Below are 13,766 nucleotides of genomic sequence, written 5' to 3' on the forward strand. Positions count from 1 at the left end.
CTGGCGGGCCGCGGGCGGCGGGGGCCTGGCTCCAACTCCGGGTGTTAGGAAACAAGATGGCGGCGGCGCTCCGAAGGCCGGTCCCCACCTCTTCTCCGCTCTCCTCCGCCCCGTCGCTCGCCTCCTCCTCCTCGATCTCCTCCTCCTCCTGCAGCAACCCCAGCGACCACAGAAGCGCCGGCCGGCTCTCCCGGAGCTCCGGAGGGGGATAGATTGGGCAGCTGTGGGCTCCGGCGACCAAGGCAGAGCTGGGGCCGGGGCGGGGACGGCGACGGCGGCGGCGGCGGCGGCGGCGCCGGGTGGGGATGGGGTCGCAGACGCTGCAGATCCTCCGGCAGGGGGTGTGGGCCGCGCTCAGCGGGGGCTGGTACTACGACCCGCACCAGGCCACCTTCGTGAACGCGCTGCACCTCTACCTGTGGCTCTTTCTGCTCGGCCTGCCCTTCACCCTCTACATGGTGAGTGTGGGGGCGGGGAGGAGGGCGGCTCCATACCCTTCTGGCGGGCCGGGTTTCCCGAGTCCGGCGGGCGGTCGCGCCTCCCTGGCTCCGGGCCGGGGGTGCGCCCTCTTCCCCTTCCCGGTGCGCGCGCCCCACCATCCCGCGCCCCGGTCCCCTAGGGGCTCGCCGCCCCCCGCGCTCTGGTGCTCCCCTCCCCCATTCGTACTCCCCACTGTCCTCTCCCTGGAGGGCTTCCCCTATTTCAGTGATGACAGGAGAAACGAATCAGCAGCAGCCTCCACCTCCCGCCCCCGGGCGCCCAGCCCGTTTTCTGGGAAGTAGTAGCTTCCTAGGCCCCTTCTTCGGGGGTCCTGATCCTGCCCTCTCCAGCCTTTCTACCCGGGTGGGTGAAGCCCGAGTGGGGCTCCCTGCCTCCGCGTCTGGTGGTGGGCGCCGAGCGTTCTTCTCCCAAAGGCCGCCGCATCCGTCCCTGGCGCGCGTGCTCATCTGCGCTCCGTTCCTCGGGCGCGGGACACCCGTGGGGCACTCCCTGCCCCCGAGGCGGTTCTCGCTCCTCCTCTCCGGGGAGTACCCTCCCTCCACCTCGCCTCTAATCCGGGTGCGGAGCTTTTGGAGCCGCAGGGAAGAATGTGTGCCGCTCGGTGTGGAATATATTTTGTGCGGAGTCCGGGCTCTTACTCGCTTAGACGTAGTGGTTGAAAATCTGACTCTCGCCCTTCCTGCCTCTCAAAATCCTGTTTTTGCTTACCAGTGGTTCTTTTCTGTTCGGCTCCGTGGTCAGTGGCTTTTATTTCCAGGCCAGCTTTGCGGGTAGGGAGCGGGGGAGATACTGGGAATCTGGCTGGCATTTCAGCAGATTTGTTTGGGTTGGTTCAAGGCCTTGTACTGATAGGAAAAAAGGAAAGTACTGCCTGTTGATGAATTCAGTACGATCAGTTTCTCCGAACGATCTAGGTTTTTAAGATATATTTTCACCAAAAGTTGTGAGCGCATTTTCTTTTTTAAAACACATTGGGTTAGGGTGGGGCATTAGGGAGACTAATGTGGAAGAGAGGTGAAAATTTTAAAGTAACCAGAGGGGGGAAAGATTGGTAACTTTATTTTAGGAGAATGCCTTTGAATATATTTCTGCTAATGTTGTGGTTCTTCGTGGAGCTGTAGTAAGGGTGCTGGATTAGAAAATCTGGTGAGGATACCCATTTGTTTCCTAAGTGAAGCTCATTTACACTACTTGGCAGAAAAAGTGGAGGAAGATGTACTAAATTTCACATTCTCAAGCAACTTTTAATTTTTCATTGAAATCGTCTGGGAGGGACCTGCTGCTAGAGGTAAAAAAGCCGTTTTAAAAAAAATACTGAGTAACTGATGGCTTATTTCTTTAGGGGACTTGTTCAGTCTTGTCACTTTCTGAAAATTTATCACAAAGTGTTATAATTTTCCATTAATTCTGGCCCAGGGAGTTAGTTCTATTTGCACTTCTCTATCTTCCAGGAATATGACATAATTAATGAACAGGTTAATTACTTTGGGTGTAAGAATCCTCAGGCTGTCACAGAGCTCTTTATAGCAGTTTTCTTTTATATCCAGGAGAATTGTAAATTTAAAACTGAAGCTGGTTCTCGGCTAAGACTCTTGGTGTTATTAAGGCGTTGTTAGAGCAAATGGAAAGCACTGAGTTCACTGCTTCATTTTGGGAGTTTATTCAGTTAAATTTAATTCACAAATATTTGAATGTCTACTGTGTGCTGGGCAATTTGCTGGGTTCTGGGAAAATAAAATTGCTTCTCTGACTTTCTTGTTTACGTTAATGGCAACTCTGTTCTTCCTAAACCTTTAAAAAGCTCTCGTTGATTCTTCTCTTCCTCTCTCTTCACATCCGGTTCATCAACAAATCTTGTGGGTTCTGTCTTCGAAACCTAACTGAAATCCAGCTAATCATCATCACCACTCCCTTGGTTCAAGCCATCATTATGTTTCTCCTGGGTTGTTGCAGGGTTCTAATGAGGGTCAGTGCTTCCATTCTTTATTCTCTATTCATAAAGATGTCTGAGTGATTCCTTAAAACATAAGTCAGGGCTTCCCTGGTGGTGCAGTGGTTGAGAGTCTGCCTGCTGATGCAGGGGACACGGGTTCGAGCCCTGGTCCGGGAGGATCCCACATGCCGCGGAGCGGCTGGGCCCGTGAGCCACAGCTACTGAGCCTGCGCGTCTGGAGCCTGTGCTCCGCAACAGGAGAGGCCGCGATAGTGAGAGGCCCGCGCACCGCGATGAAGAGTGGCCCCCGCTTGCCACAACTGGAGAAAGCCCTCGCACAGAAACGAAGACCCAACACACCCAAAAATCAATCAATTAATAAATAAATTTATTTAAAAAAAAAAAACATAAGTCAGATCATGGCACTCAGCTCAGAGCCTCCCTTCCCATGTGTTTACCCTCCCCCCACTCCATTTGCCTTCTTACAATTTTCCCCACACAGTAACTATGTTCCTGCCTCAGGGCCTTTGCACTTGCTATTCTCCCTCTGTCTGGATGACTCCTCCCCTCCAGATATCTGTGTGACTTAACGTGCTGCACTTATTTCAGGTTTCAGTTATATGTGAGGCTCTCCTTGATAACCAATGTAAAATAGCAACCTCCCAGCTCCTACAATACTTCCTAGCCCTCCTACCCTCCTTTATTTAATAGCACTTGTTACAAATTGGTATATATTTATTACTTAATGTCTCTCTTACCCTATTAGAATATAAACTCTAAGAGGGCAGAGACTTTTTGTTTACTGCTGTGTTGTCAAGACCTAGTTCAGTGCCAAGTACATAGTGAGAACTCAAATATTAAATGAATGATTAGAAATGAACAAAACACAGCTTTTGCCTTCAAGGAAGTTCAAGTCTAGCTCGGGGATAATGAACAATTACAAGCATTAGAATTGTTGTGAAAAGGTAAGTACAGAATGACCCTGAGCTTTTAGTCAGGGGATTGATCCTAGTCTAGGGGCAGTTAGCAAAGAAGATTGGTAAATGTTTACTTGGAAGTTATCAGCATTATAGAGGACAATCCAAGCCACAGACTAGAATATCTGGGGAGAAAGTATAATTCATTAAAAAGAAAATGGCTTGGCCAGAACTCCAAAGCCTAACAGCAGTTAAAAATCAGTAAAGGAGACAAGAAAGGTAAAAGGAAAATGAAGAGAGGAACCCATAACAGAAGCCAAGGAAAAAGTTTTTGAAAAGGAGAAAATGGTAAAAAATGCCAAACTGCCCTCCTGAAAGGCAGGACTAATTTAAATTTTCATCAACAGGATTGAGAGTACTTGTCTTCCCACCTCTTCTCAACACTTTGCAGAAAAGAGTGTTAATGGTTGTAAATTTCTTTTTCAACGGAATGTTGAATAAATGATTTCAGTAATATTCTGTTTTTGATAATAGGCAGAATTTGTCTTAAAGTACTTTTTAAAACAAACTTTTCTTAGTCCAAACTAAGGATGTTTACAGCACTAACATATATCACAAAACAACTTTTATTTGATTTTTCCTATTCTCTGCACTCAGATAATTTTCACAGTTAGGTAGTTGGTAAACAAGCAGAAATGTTTCTTTGAGAGAAGATTGATTGCCTCTTTCTGTTATTTTATCTGAGTTAAATCAAATGGTTTTCCTGTGTCTCTGTGCATAGCTGGGGAGGACAGAGAATTATTTTGTAGGTGGGTTAGGACATCTGGGACACCGGGGTAGTAACACTAGGATAGCATAGAGTAATGGTATGGAAAAGCACAGATTACAACAAATATTCTGTAGATTCCACTATACTGTTGACTTCTTTAGCATTACAGATGAATTTTACCAAACCACAGTGAAATAAATAGTTACTAATTCTGATTCTTCTGGTTCCTCTGCCTGTCCCCTTAAAAGTTGATTAAATGCTTTCTTTGCTGGAATTGTAAAATAGTTCACACTTCCTTTCCTTCCTTTATCATTAGAACCTGAGGGATTGCATGTTTTATAACTTGTACTGTTGGTGCTAGTCTCTGTTGCTTTGTGTTATAATAAGAAAGAAAAGAAAACCTAGGGGAAAGCAAGCCATTTCCTTTTGAGGTTTTAAGGGAAAAAAAAAAAGTCCTATTTGTAGAGCTTTGTACAAACCAAATAGAAACCAGAGTGCCAACTTCCCTGAGAATAGGCAGGAATATTAGTCACAAATTTGAGAAACTTGAATCATGTATGTGGCTGTTCTCCTAATCCTCCTCACTCCCTGAAAGTTGTCTAGACATAAACTAAACAGATCCAAGCACCATAGTTGTCATCTTGAAAACTTTGTATTCTGAAATAATTTTAGGTTTACAGAAAAGTTACAAAAACAGTATAGAGAGTTCTTATATACCCTTTGCCCAGCTTCCTCTAATATTAAAATCTTACATAACCATGGTGCATTTGTCAAAATGAAGAAATTAACATCGGTACAGTACTAGTAATGAATTGTAGACATTGTTTGGATTTCACCAGTTTTTCCATTAATGTCCCTTTTCTGTTTCAGGATCCAGCCTAGGATACTATATTGCATTTAGTATCATCATCTTTAATATGGCTTTCTTTCTTTCTGTTTTCCCTTACCATGCTGGGATTCTATTCTTTAAGGAATTTTACAGTTTATAACAATTAATCAAATTGTGTCTTATAAGAAAAATTAGTGAAAGGTTTTATGTCTGTGATAGGTACATTTTAGATGGAGAAAAGAGGAGAGTATTCTGAATGATTTTTAAACCATGCATTGACCGTTAACCTATGTGAGGCTGTTTTTGAATTGAGATATTTTACATGTGAAGAACTGTATGACGTGAAATAATTCTAAAGAAGGAAAAGGCTTTAGACCTCATTCACACAAAATGGACACCAGTGTCTTAGCTTCCTCCTATAATGCTGTTTTCCTAACTTATAAATTAGAAGCAATGAGGCAAATGCACAACCATATTACAAGGTAGACTGTGACTAATCCCTTATGTGTCATAAAGTGTTCAGGAATTGGAAGGAGGATGCAGTTATTTCCTAGAAGGCTTTATGCAGAGGATAATTCATACATTCACAACCTTGACTATGCTGGCCACTGTGGTAGGCCTTATGGTGGGGGACCTTTATAAAGTTTGTTACTTGTGCTGGAACATCATTTCCCATAATCTTCCCACCAGGCAAGTGAATCCTTGTTCTATGGAAAAGATCGTTTAGTGAAAGAATAGGTGTTCTTGGGTGTAATGGTTTGCTCTGCTATCAAGTATTTTATTGTAATATATCCAACATGTTAAAGCTTTCTTAAACCTTGTTTAATTGTTCAAAGTTATAGTTCCTAGAATTTATAAAATTTAACATGATATCTACCATGGTTAGTGTTTTGTTCCAAATTTCCCTTTCATTGTTGGCTTTGCCTTTGATTTGGTCATCTCTACACAACTACTGAAGTGTTTATAGCATCATTTTTGTTCACATCATTATGCAATGTCAGTGGTACTCAAACTTTCACTGTGTATCTATCTTGGCTTTCTTCCTTATTAAAGAATACCTGTAGGTAAAACACGGAAAGTCAAAGTAACTAAAATCACAAAGTGCACCACATAGCTCTTCAAACTGTTCTAGGCATTGGCAGGTGGCTTTCAGCTAATTATAACTATATATTTTTGCTCACTAGTGGGGTGAGGAGAATTAGAATTCTCCATTGGATGGTTTCAAACTACCTGCCCTCCACTCCTCTGCTCATTCTGCGTAACTGCTCATGCCTTTTCCTTCTGTAGCAAGATGCATATCACAACACAGGCTGGAGTGAGGCTGATGTTGAGATAACCCTGAGTCTGCCTTTTTTTTTTTTTTTTTTTAAAAAGGAAGTTACTCAGCAGCTTTGGAAGATTATTAGGAATTCTTTTTATATTCCATACTAGTGTCTGTCATGATACTCCACTTGAGAATTGCTGGCCTGCCATATGACACAGGCTTCTACACAAGGGATAACATAGGACAGAGCTGCCATTACCTTTCTTCTTAAAAAAAAAAAAAAAGCCCACCATCTAATAACTGGGAATTAATTTGCCTGCATTCCTATTTTGCTTTACTCCAATAAATCAGTATCTGGGGGAGATTCTAGGCAAGTGTATTTTGAAAAGCCACTCCCCCTAGATGTACCAACAGAAAAAGCCTGTAGGTGATTGCTGGTGAACACCTCATGCTAACAGTCACTACCTGGGAGTTTTAGTCTATTATTTGTGACTGTCTGAAAATACCTTATTGTCTCCGGCTTAGGTTGCTGGTTTAACTCATCTCCTTTTTTCGGCAGTGAATAAATTACTGAATAACTTTGACTCTGGCTGTAATAGGGGCTTTTATGGTACTGATAATAGTAACGCTTATATAGTGCTTTTTACCCAGTATAGTATAATCCTTGAGCATTTCACCCTCCAGTTAAAATGCCATTGTTAGGTTTTTTATCATGAAAATATTACTAGTTGTAGAAATTGTTCCATGTGGTACTCAAGTATATATAATCCAAAATAAAAGTACATATATTCCAAAGTAAGGGTCCAAAATAAAAGCAAACAATGCTGTGGCAATAGTGTGGTGCACATTTGTATATATAAGATTTTACACCTGGAAGTTCACAGCATAAGTTTCTAGAAAAATTGCTGGGTCAAATTATGTACATTTAAAATTGAATGTCAAATTATACCTCAGAAAATGTTGTACCAGTTTATATTCTCACTAGTGTATGAAAGGACCTGTTGCCCTTTGTTTTCACCAACATTGGTTATTATGAGTCTTCTTCATGTGATAGTGTAAAATGGCATCTTGTTTTAATTTTTGTTTTTTTATTAATAGGTTCTTTGAGTATCTTTTCATAGGCTTAATAGACATTTATATCTTTTTTCTTTTAGCTGCCTGTTGTATCCTTTATCCTTTTTTGAAAGTCATGTTCTTTCTAAGTGATTTTTGAGAGCCAGTTGTATGTTTAAAAATTAGCTCTTTGTTATGTATTAAAAATTTCCCCTAATTTGTCTTTTAACTGTATGATTGAGTTTTTTGAGCATATAAATTTAACATTTTTAGTAGTTACATTTGCTACTTTTCTTCCTGTGATAAAGACCTTCCCTGTTAAAAACTTGTAAAAAAAAATCATGTTTTCGTCTAATAATTTTTAAATTTGGGAATAAATTTGCGTGGTTAAATAAAAATCTAGAAGGTGGTGAAAAGTCCCTCTTTCGTATCTGCCACCATCTTCCCAATTTCCACCTGCACTACCTCCCATAAAAAACCACTGTGAATAGTTTCTTGTGAATCCCACCGCAACTTGCAGGCGCAAATTCAAATGTCTGTCTCCGTCTCCCACCGCTGCATTCTTTTTTTAATAAATTTATTTATTTATTTATTTTTGGCTGCGTTGGGTCTTTGTTGCTGCGCGCGGGCTTTTCCGTAATTGCGGCGAGCGGGGGCTACTCTTCGTTGCGGTGCGCGGGCTTCTCATTGCGGTGGCTTCTGTTGTTGCGGAGCACGGGCTCTAGGCGCACAGGCTTCAATAGTTATGGCACGTGGGCTCAGTAGTTGTGGCTCGCAGGCTCTAGAGCGTAGGCTCAGTAGTTGTGGCGCACGGGCTTAGTTGCTCCGCGGCATGTGGGATCTTTGCACCCCAGAGCTCAAACCCTTGTCCCTGCATTGGCAGGCGGATTCTTAACCACTGCGCCACCAGGGAAGTCCCCCACCACTGCATTCTATATATTGTTTTCCCTCCATTTAATACATCTTTTTTTTTTTAACATCTTTATTGGAGTAAAATTGCTTTACAATGGTGTGTTAGTTTCTGCTTTATAACAGAGTGAATCAGCTATACATATACATATATCCCCATATCTCCTCCCTCTTGCATCTCCCTCCCATCCTCCCTATCCCACCTCTCTAGGTGGTCACAAAGCACGGAGCTGATCTCCCTGTGCTATGCGGCTGCTTCCCACCATTTAATATATCTTAAACACCTGTGCATCAGTACCAACGGGGCTTCTTCAGTGTTTTATTTAAATTGAGATATACTTGATATATAGCATTTTATTAGTTTCATGTATACAACATAATGTTTGAATATTTGTATATGTTGTGAAATGATCACCACAGTAAATCTGGTTAACATCTCTTACCATACATAGTTAGGAAGTTTTTTTTCTAGTGATGAGAACTTTTAAGATTTATTCTCTTGGGAACTTTCAAATATATGATACAGTAGTATTAACTGTAATCACCTGTACATTACATCCTCATGATATATTATTTTATAACGGCAAGTTTGTACCTTTTGACCCCGTTCACCCATTTCACCCACCCCCTACCCCCACCTCTGGCAACCACCAGTCTGTGCTTTATGCAGTATCTATGGTCTGTGTTTTGTTTTGCTTTGTTTTTAGACCCCACATATGAGATCATACGGTATTTGTCTTTCTCTTTCTGGTTTTTTGTACTTAGCATAATGCCAAACAAGGTCTATCCATGTTGTTGCAAATGGCAAGATTTCCTTTTTTATGGCTGACTAGTATTCCATTATATATATACATCACATTTTCTTTATCCATTCATCCATTGATGCACATTTAGGTTGCTTCCATGTCTTGGCTATTGTAAATAATGCTGCAGTGAACATGGGAATGCATGTATCTTTTTGAGTTAATATTTTCTTTTCCTTCAGATAAATATGCAGAAGTGGAATTGCTGGATCATATGGTGATTCTATTTTTAATTTTTTGAGGCACCTCTGTACTGTTTTCCATAGTGGCTGCACCAGTTTATGGTCTCATCAGCAGTGCACGAGGTTCCCTTTTCTCCACATCCTTGTTAACACTTGCTCTTTATTGTCTTTTTGATATTAGCCATTTTTACAGGTGTGAGGTGTTACCTCATTGTGGTTTTGATTTGTTGAGGATTTTTGCATCTATTCATCAGCGTTATTGGCCTGTAATTTTCTTTTCTTGTGGTATCTGGTTTTGGTATCAGGGTAATGCTGGCCTCATAAAGTGAGTTTGTAAGTGTTCCTTTGTCTTGTGTTTTTGGGAAGACTTTGAGAAGGATTGGTATTAGGTTTTTAAATGTTTGGTAGAATTCACCAGTGAAGCTGTCTGGTCCTGGACTTTTGTTGGGTTTAGTTTTTTTATTTTTAATAGTTCCACAGTAATGCATTGCATGGATATATTACTTATCATGTTACCTGCTGATGGATGTTTAATTTGTTTACAGCCTTTTGCTAACACAAACCATGCTGCAGTAAATAATCATACAGATGTCATCTCACATGTGTCTAGATATAATATTAAGATAAATTCCTAGAAATGAGATTGGTTGGTCAAAAGGGTAAATGCTTTTGTAGTGTTGAAAGATAGTGCCAAACTGCCCTGCAGAGGGATTGTATCGCTTACTTTGCATGCCCGCAAGCTGTGTATCAGAGTGCCTCTTTGTGCTCCTGCCTGCCACAGCCTCACATGGTTTTGCGATTTTCATAGGTAAGAAATAGTATCTTAGAGTGGTTTTAATTGGCATTTGTCCTACTTTGAGTGGGATTGAGCTGCTTTTCATAAGCTTCAGGGTCATTTTTTTCCTATTTTTCTGTAATATTTCAGGCGCTTTATCCATTTTCTACGAGGTTATATATTAAGGATTAATTATATGTTAGTCCTCTGTAATCTAATTGCAAACATCTAATGGTTTTTATAGTTCATCCAATTTGGAATTTATTTATTTATATATTTATTTCAATTTGGAATTTATTTTGCTGTAAGCAATATATGAGTGTCTAGTTAAAAAAAAAATTTTTTTTTTGATAGGCAGTTGTCCCCATCAACCTAATGTATTAAACAGTCCTGTCTTTTTCTCAGTGGTTTAAATGCCACCTTTCTAATCTAAGTTTCCATGGGGGTATTTGCATTTTGTTTTATCAATATGTCTTTTCTTACATGAATACCATACTTTTTTTTTTTTTATAAATTTATTTTCTTTTATTTATTTTTGGCTGAGTTGGGTCTTTGTTGCTGCGCGCGGGCTTTCTCTAGTTGCGTCGAGCGGGGGCTACTCTTCGTTGTGGTGCGCCGGCTTCTCATTGTGGTGGCTTCTCTTGTTGTGGAGCACAGGCTCTACGAGTGCAGGCTTCATTAGTTGTGGCTCACGGGCTCTAGAGCGCAGGCTCAGTAGTTGTGGTGCACGGGCTTAGCTGCTCCGTGGCATGTGGGATCGTCCCGGACCAGGGACGATCCTATGTCCCCTTGAACCCATGTCCCCTGCATTGTCCACTGTGCCACCAGGGAAGCCCAATACCATACTTTTTTTAGTAATCCTAGTTTTATGTATTTTCCTTTCTTAGTAGTAGTCTTACCTTGTTATTTCTTCTTCTTGTTATTTCTTTGGCTATTCTTGTATGTTTATTCCTCCATTTTGTTACATTTCCCAGGGATGTTGCTGAATTTTTTACTGAAAAATATTGAATTTTGGATTACTTTAGGGAGGGAAGTTTGATGTCTTTATAATATTGAGTTAAGGTGAACTCTTCATTTCTTTTATGTCCCTCAGTAGATTTTTTTTTAAAGAAGTTTTCTTTATGTTAACCTTGCACATTTTCCCTTAGGATTAGTATTCTTAGATTTTAGTTTCTAACACTACTGTAAATGCAACCAATTCTTTCTAACTGATTATTGCTTATTATGTAAGAAAAATCATGATTTTTAAAAAAACTTTATTTTAGAATAGTTCTAGATGTGTAGAAAAATTGCACACATAGTTCAGAGAGATCCTATATATCCTGCACCCAGTTTCTCCTGTTCTTAACATCTTAGTTTACTGTGGCACATTTGTCACAAGCAATGAACCAGTATTAATACACCATTATTAACTTATAATCTGTACTTTGTACAGATTTCTTTCTTTTTTTAACTAATGTCCTTTTTTTCTGTTCCAGGATCCCATCCAAATCTATTGATTTCAATTTATTAAATTTGCAACCAGATACTGTAGAATTAGGTTATTCTTTCTAATAATTTTTCTGTTTATTTTAAAAGGATTTTCAGATATGCAATTATATTTGTAAATAATAATTTTAACTTCTTCCCAGTATTTATACTTTTTTCTCTTGTATAATTCCTTGGTATAGTACTTTACGTATCTATTGATGTAATAAATAATGTTGAAAATATGAACAGCCTTGCCTTGTACCATTCTTTAATGGGAATTTTAGTGTTTTACCATTGAGCATACTAAGTTTTTTTTGGAATATAGATTCTTTTTTCTTTACTACGTTATGGAAGTATTTCTCCATTTTCCAGTGACTTCTGGTGGTTCACTATCAGACTAATGTTTACCTATGTGTATTCTGAGGTCTCACAAGTCTTACCTACGTCATCTTCTTTTTTATAGTTAATCTTTGTTTTCTCTGAACCATTTCTACTCAGAGGTCTTTTGTTTGCTTATCTCAGATTTGTCACTACATTGCTCAAGCATTATTAACAACGTCAGATAGTTCTTGTGCTATTATATGCCCATGCACTATATCCTTTCAAGTTTTCTCACTTAATACTCATTGTAGCCCTGTGAAATGAAGATACTGCTTTTATCCCTATTTTTCTGATGAGGAAACAGAGGCTCCTAGAAGTTAAACCGCTGGTTCAGGGTTATGTAGATTGCCTCTGCCGTTTTTCCCTCTGGCCTCCAGAGGGCCATCACGGTCACCCTCCACCGTGTTCCTCCACAGTCTTGCAAGGTGCTTTTCTGATTAATCTGTTTCTGAAAGCCTACTTATGATTGATTGGGATGAACTAAGTGTCCCTGGATCTTTTTCAATATGTATTCTGAATCTAGAACTCTCAGAGCTGGCCTTGAAATCACCATCTAATTATATCTTTAATCTTGGCTCCCCTTCTCAACTAGCATATTATATGAATACAGTGGAAGCCCATTATAAATCTCCCAGGGATTTAGTTGTGGTTCTCACATATAGTTAAAGTGAGATAATTTGTCTCGCTCATCATTTTGGAGGGAGAGGTTAGTTAGCCTTGTTCTACAGTATGTACAGGCATACCTCATTTTACTGTGCTTCGCTTTATTATGCTTCACAGGTACTGCATTTTTTAACATGTTGAAGGTTTGTGGCAACCCTGCATTGAGCAAGTCTTTTGGCGCCATTTTTCCAACAGCACTGTTCTCTTTGTGTCTCTGTGTCACATTTTGGTAATTCTCACAATATTTCAAAATTTTCATTATCATCAAATTTGTTGTGGTGATCAGTGATCTTTGTTTACTATTGCAAGAAAATTCTGACTTACTGAAAGCTTAGATGATGATTAGCATTTTTTAGCAATAAAGTATTTTTAAATTAAGGTATGTACATTTTTTCTAGACATAATGCTATTGCACACTGAATAGACTACAGTATAGTGTAAATATATATATACATATATGCATGCACTGGGAAACCAAAAAATTTGTGCGACTTGCTTTACTGTGCTCTTCACTTTATTGCAGTGGTCTGGAAGCAAACCTGCAATATCTCCAAGGTATGCCTGTATTATAAATGGATTTTACTGAAATTTAATATCCTTTTACTAATTGGTCTTATACAGGCCTCTTTCCTTGCTGTGTTTATATAAAATACTATTTCTCCTTGCCGTTGCTACTACTATTACATGTGCTCCTTCACTCCAGCTACAGAGATGCAACATTTGCAGTCTGTTTATATCCTGTCCATTCCAGTCTTTTATGAACAAAATCTGGAACTGTAGTCCTTATGAATAGGTAAATAGCAGCAAGAGAAGCAATTGTTTCAAGGACTGGAACTTTTCGGGAAATTCTAACCTAACTTTGGCGCAGCGGTGCTATTGGTTTCTAGTGGGTAGAGGCCAGGGAAGGTGCTAAACATCCTGTATTGCATAGGACAGCCCCCAGCAACATTTAAGATTATCTGGCTCAAAATGTCAACAGTGCTGAGGCTGCAAAACTGCTCTAGAGCATTCATTCTCAGTGGGTATGTTGTTGTCCTTAAGGGGGCGAAAATTAGTTCTTGAGTTGGGGGGTGGTGGTCAAGTATTTTTGTGTACAAAGTACAGATGTTCACACAGTACATATAGATATACAGTGTTCCTGTGGTGGTAAACTTTCATGAGGGGCAGTGTTTAGAAAACCTGCACTTCTGTGTGTTTTTCCTTTACTCTCACACTGCTATACTCACAGCACTTCTGACACCAGATGTGTGGGGTTTTCCCCACACCAAGCAATTCTCTGAGACCCTGGCTGGGAGTCCTACAGTTTAATTCAATTCT

General features: G+C 40.2%; 1 protein-coding gene across 6 annotated transcripts in view; it reads left to right on the plus strand.

The window, feature by feature from the left end:
- The first annotated feature begins 259 nt into the window (after positions 1 to 259).
- The window catches only part of PCNX1 (pecanex 1), a 164,544-nt gene continuing 151,037 nt past the window's right edge, over positions 260 to 13,766 (plus strand). For 3 of the 6 annotated variants that reach the window (XM_059914533.1, XM_059914535.1, XM_059914534.1), the window contains exon 1: positions 260 to 458. In XM_059914533.1, the coding sequence (XP_059770516.1) occupies positions 306 to 458 (153 nt within the window). In that variant the 5' untranslated portion in view covers positions 260 to 305. The remainder of the gene's footprint in view (positions 459 to 13,766) is intronic. The other 3 variants (XM_059914536.1, XM_059914537.1, XM_059914538.1) reach the window with 2 other exon arrangements.

Source organism: Balaenoptera ricei, chromosome 2 (genome assembly GCF_028023285.1).
Source record: "Balaenoptera ricei isolate mBalRic1 chromosome 2, mBalRic1.hap2, whole genome shotgun sequence".
NCBI lineage: Eukaryota > Metazoa > Chordata > Mammalia > Artiodactyla > Balaenopteridae > Balaenoptera > Balaenoptera ricei.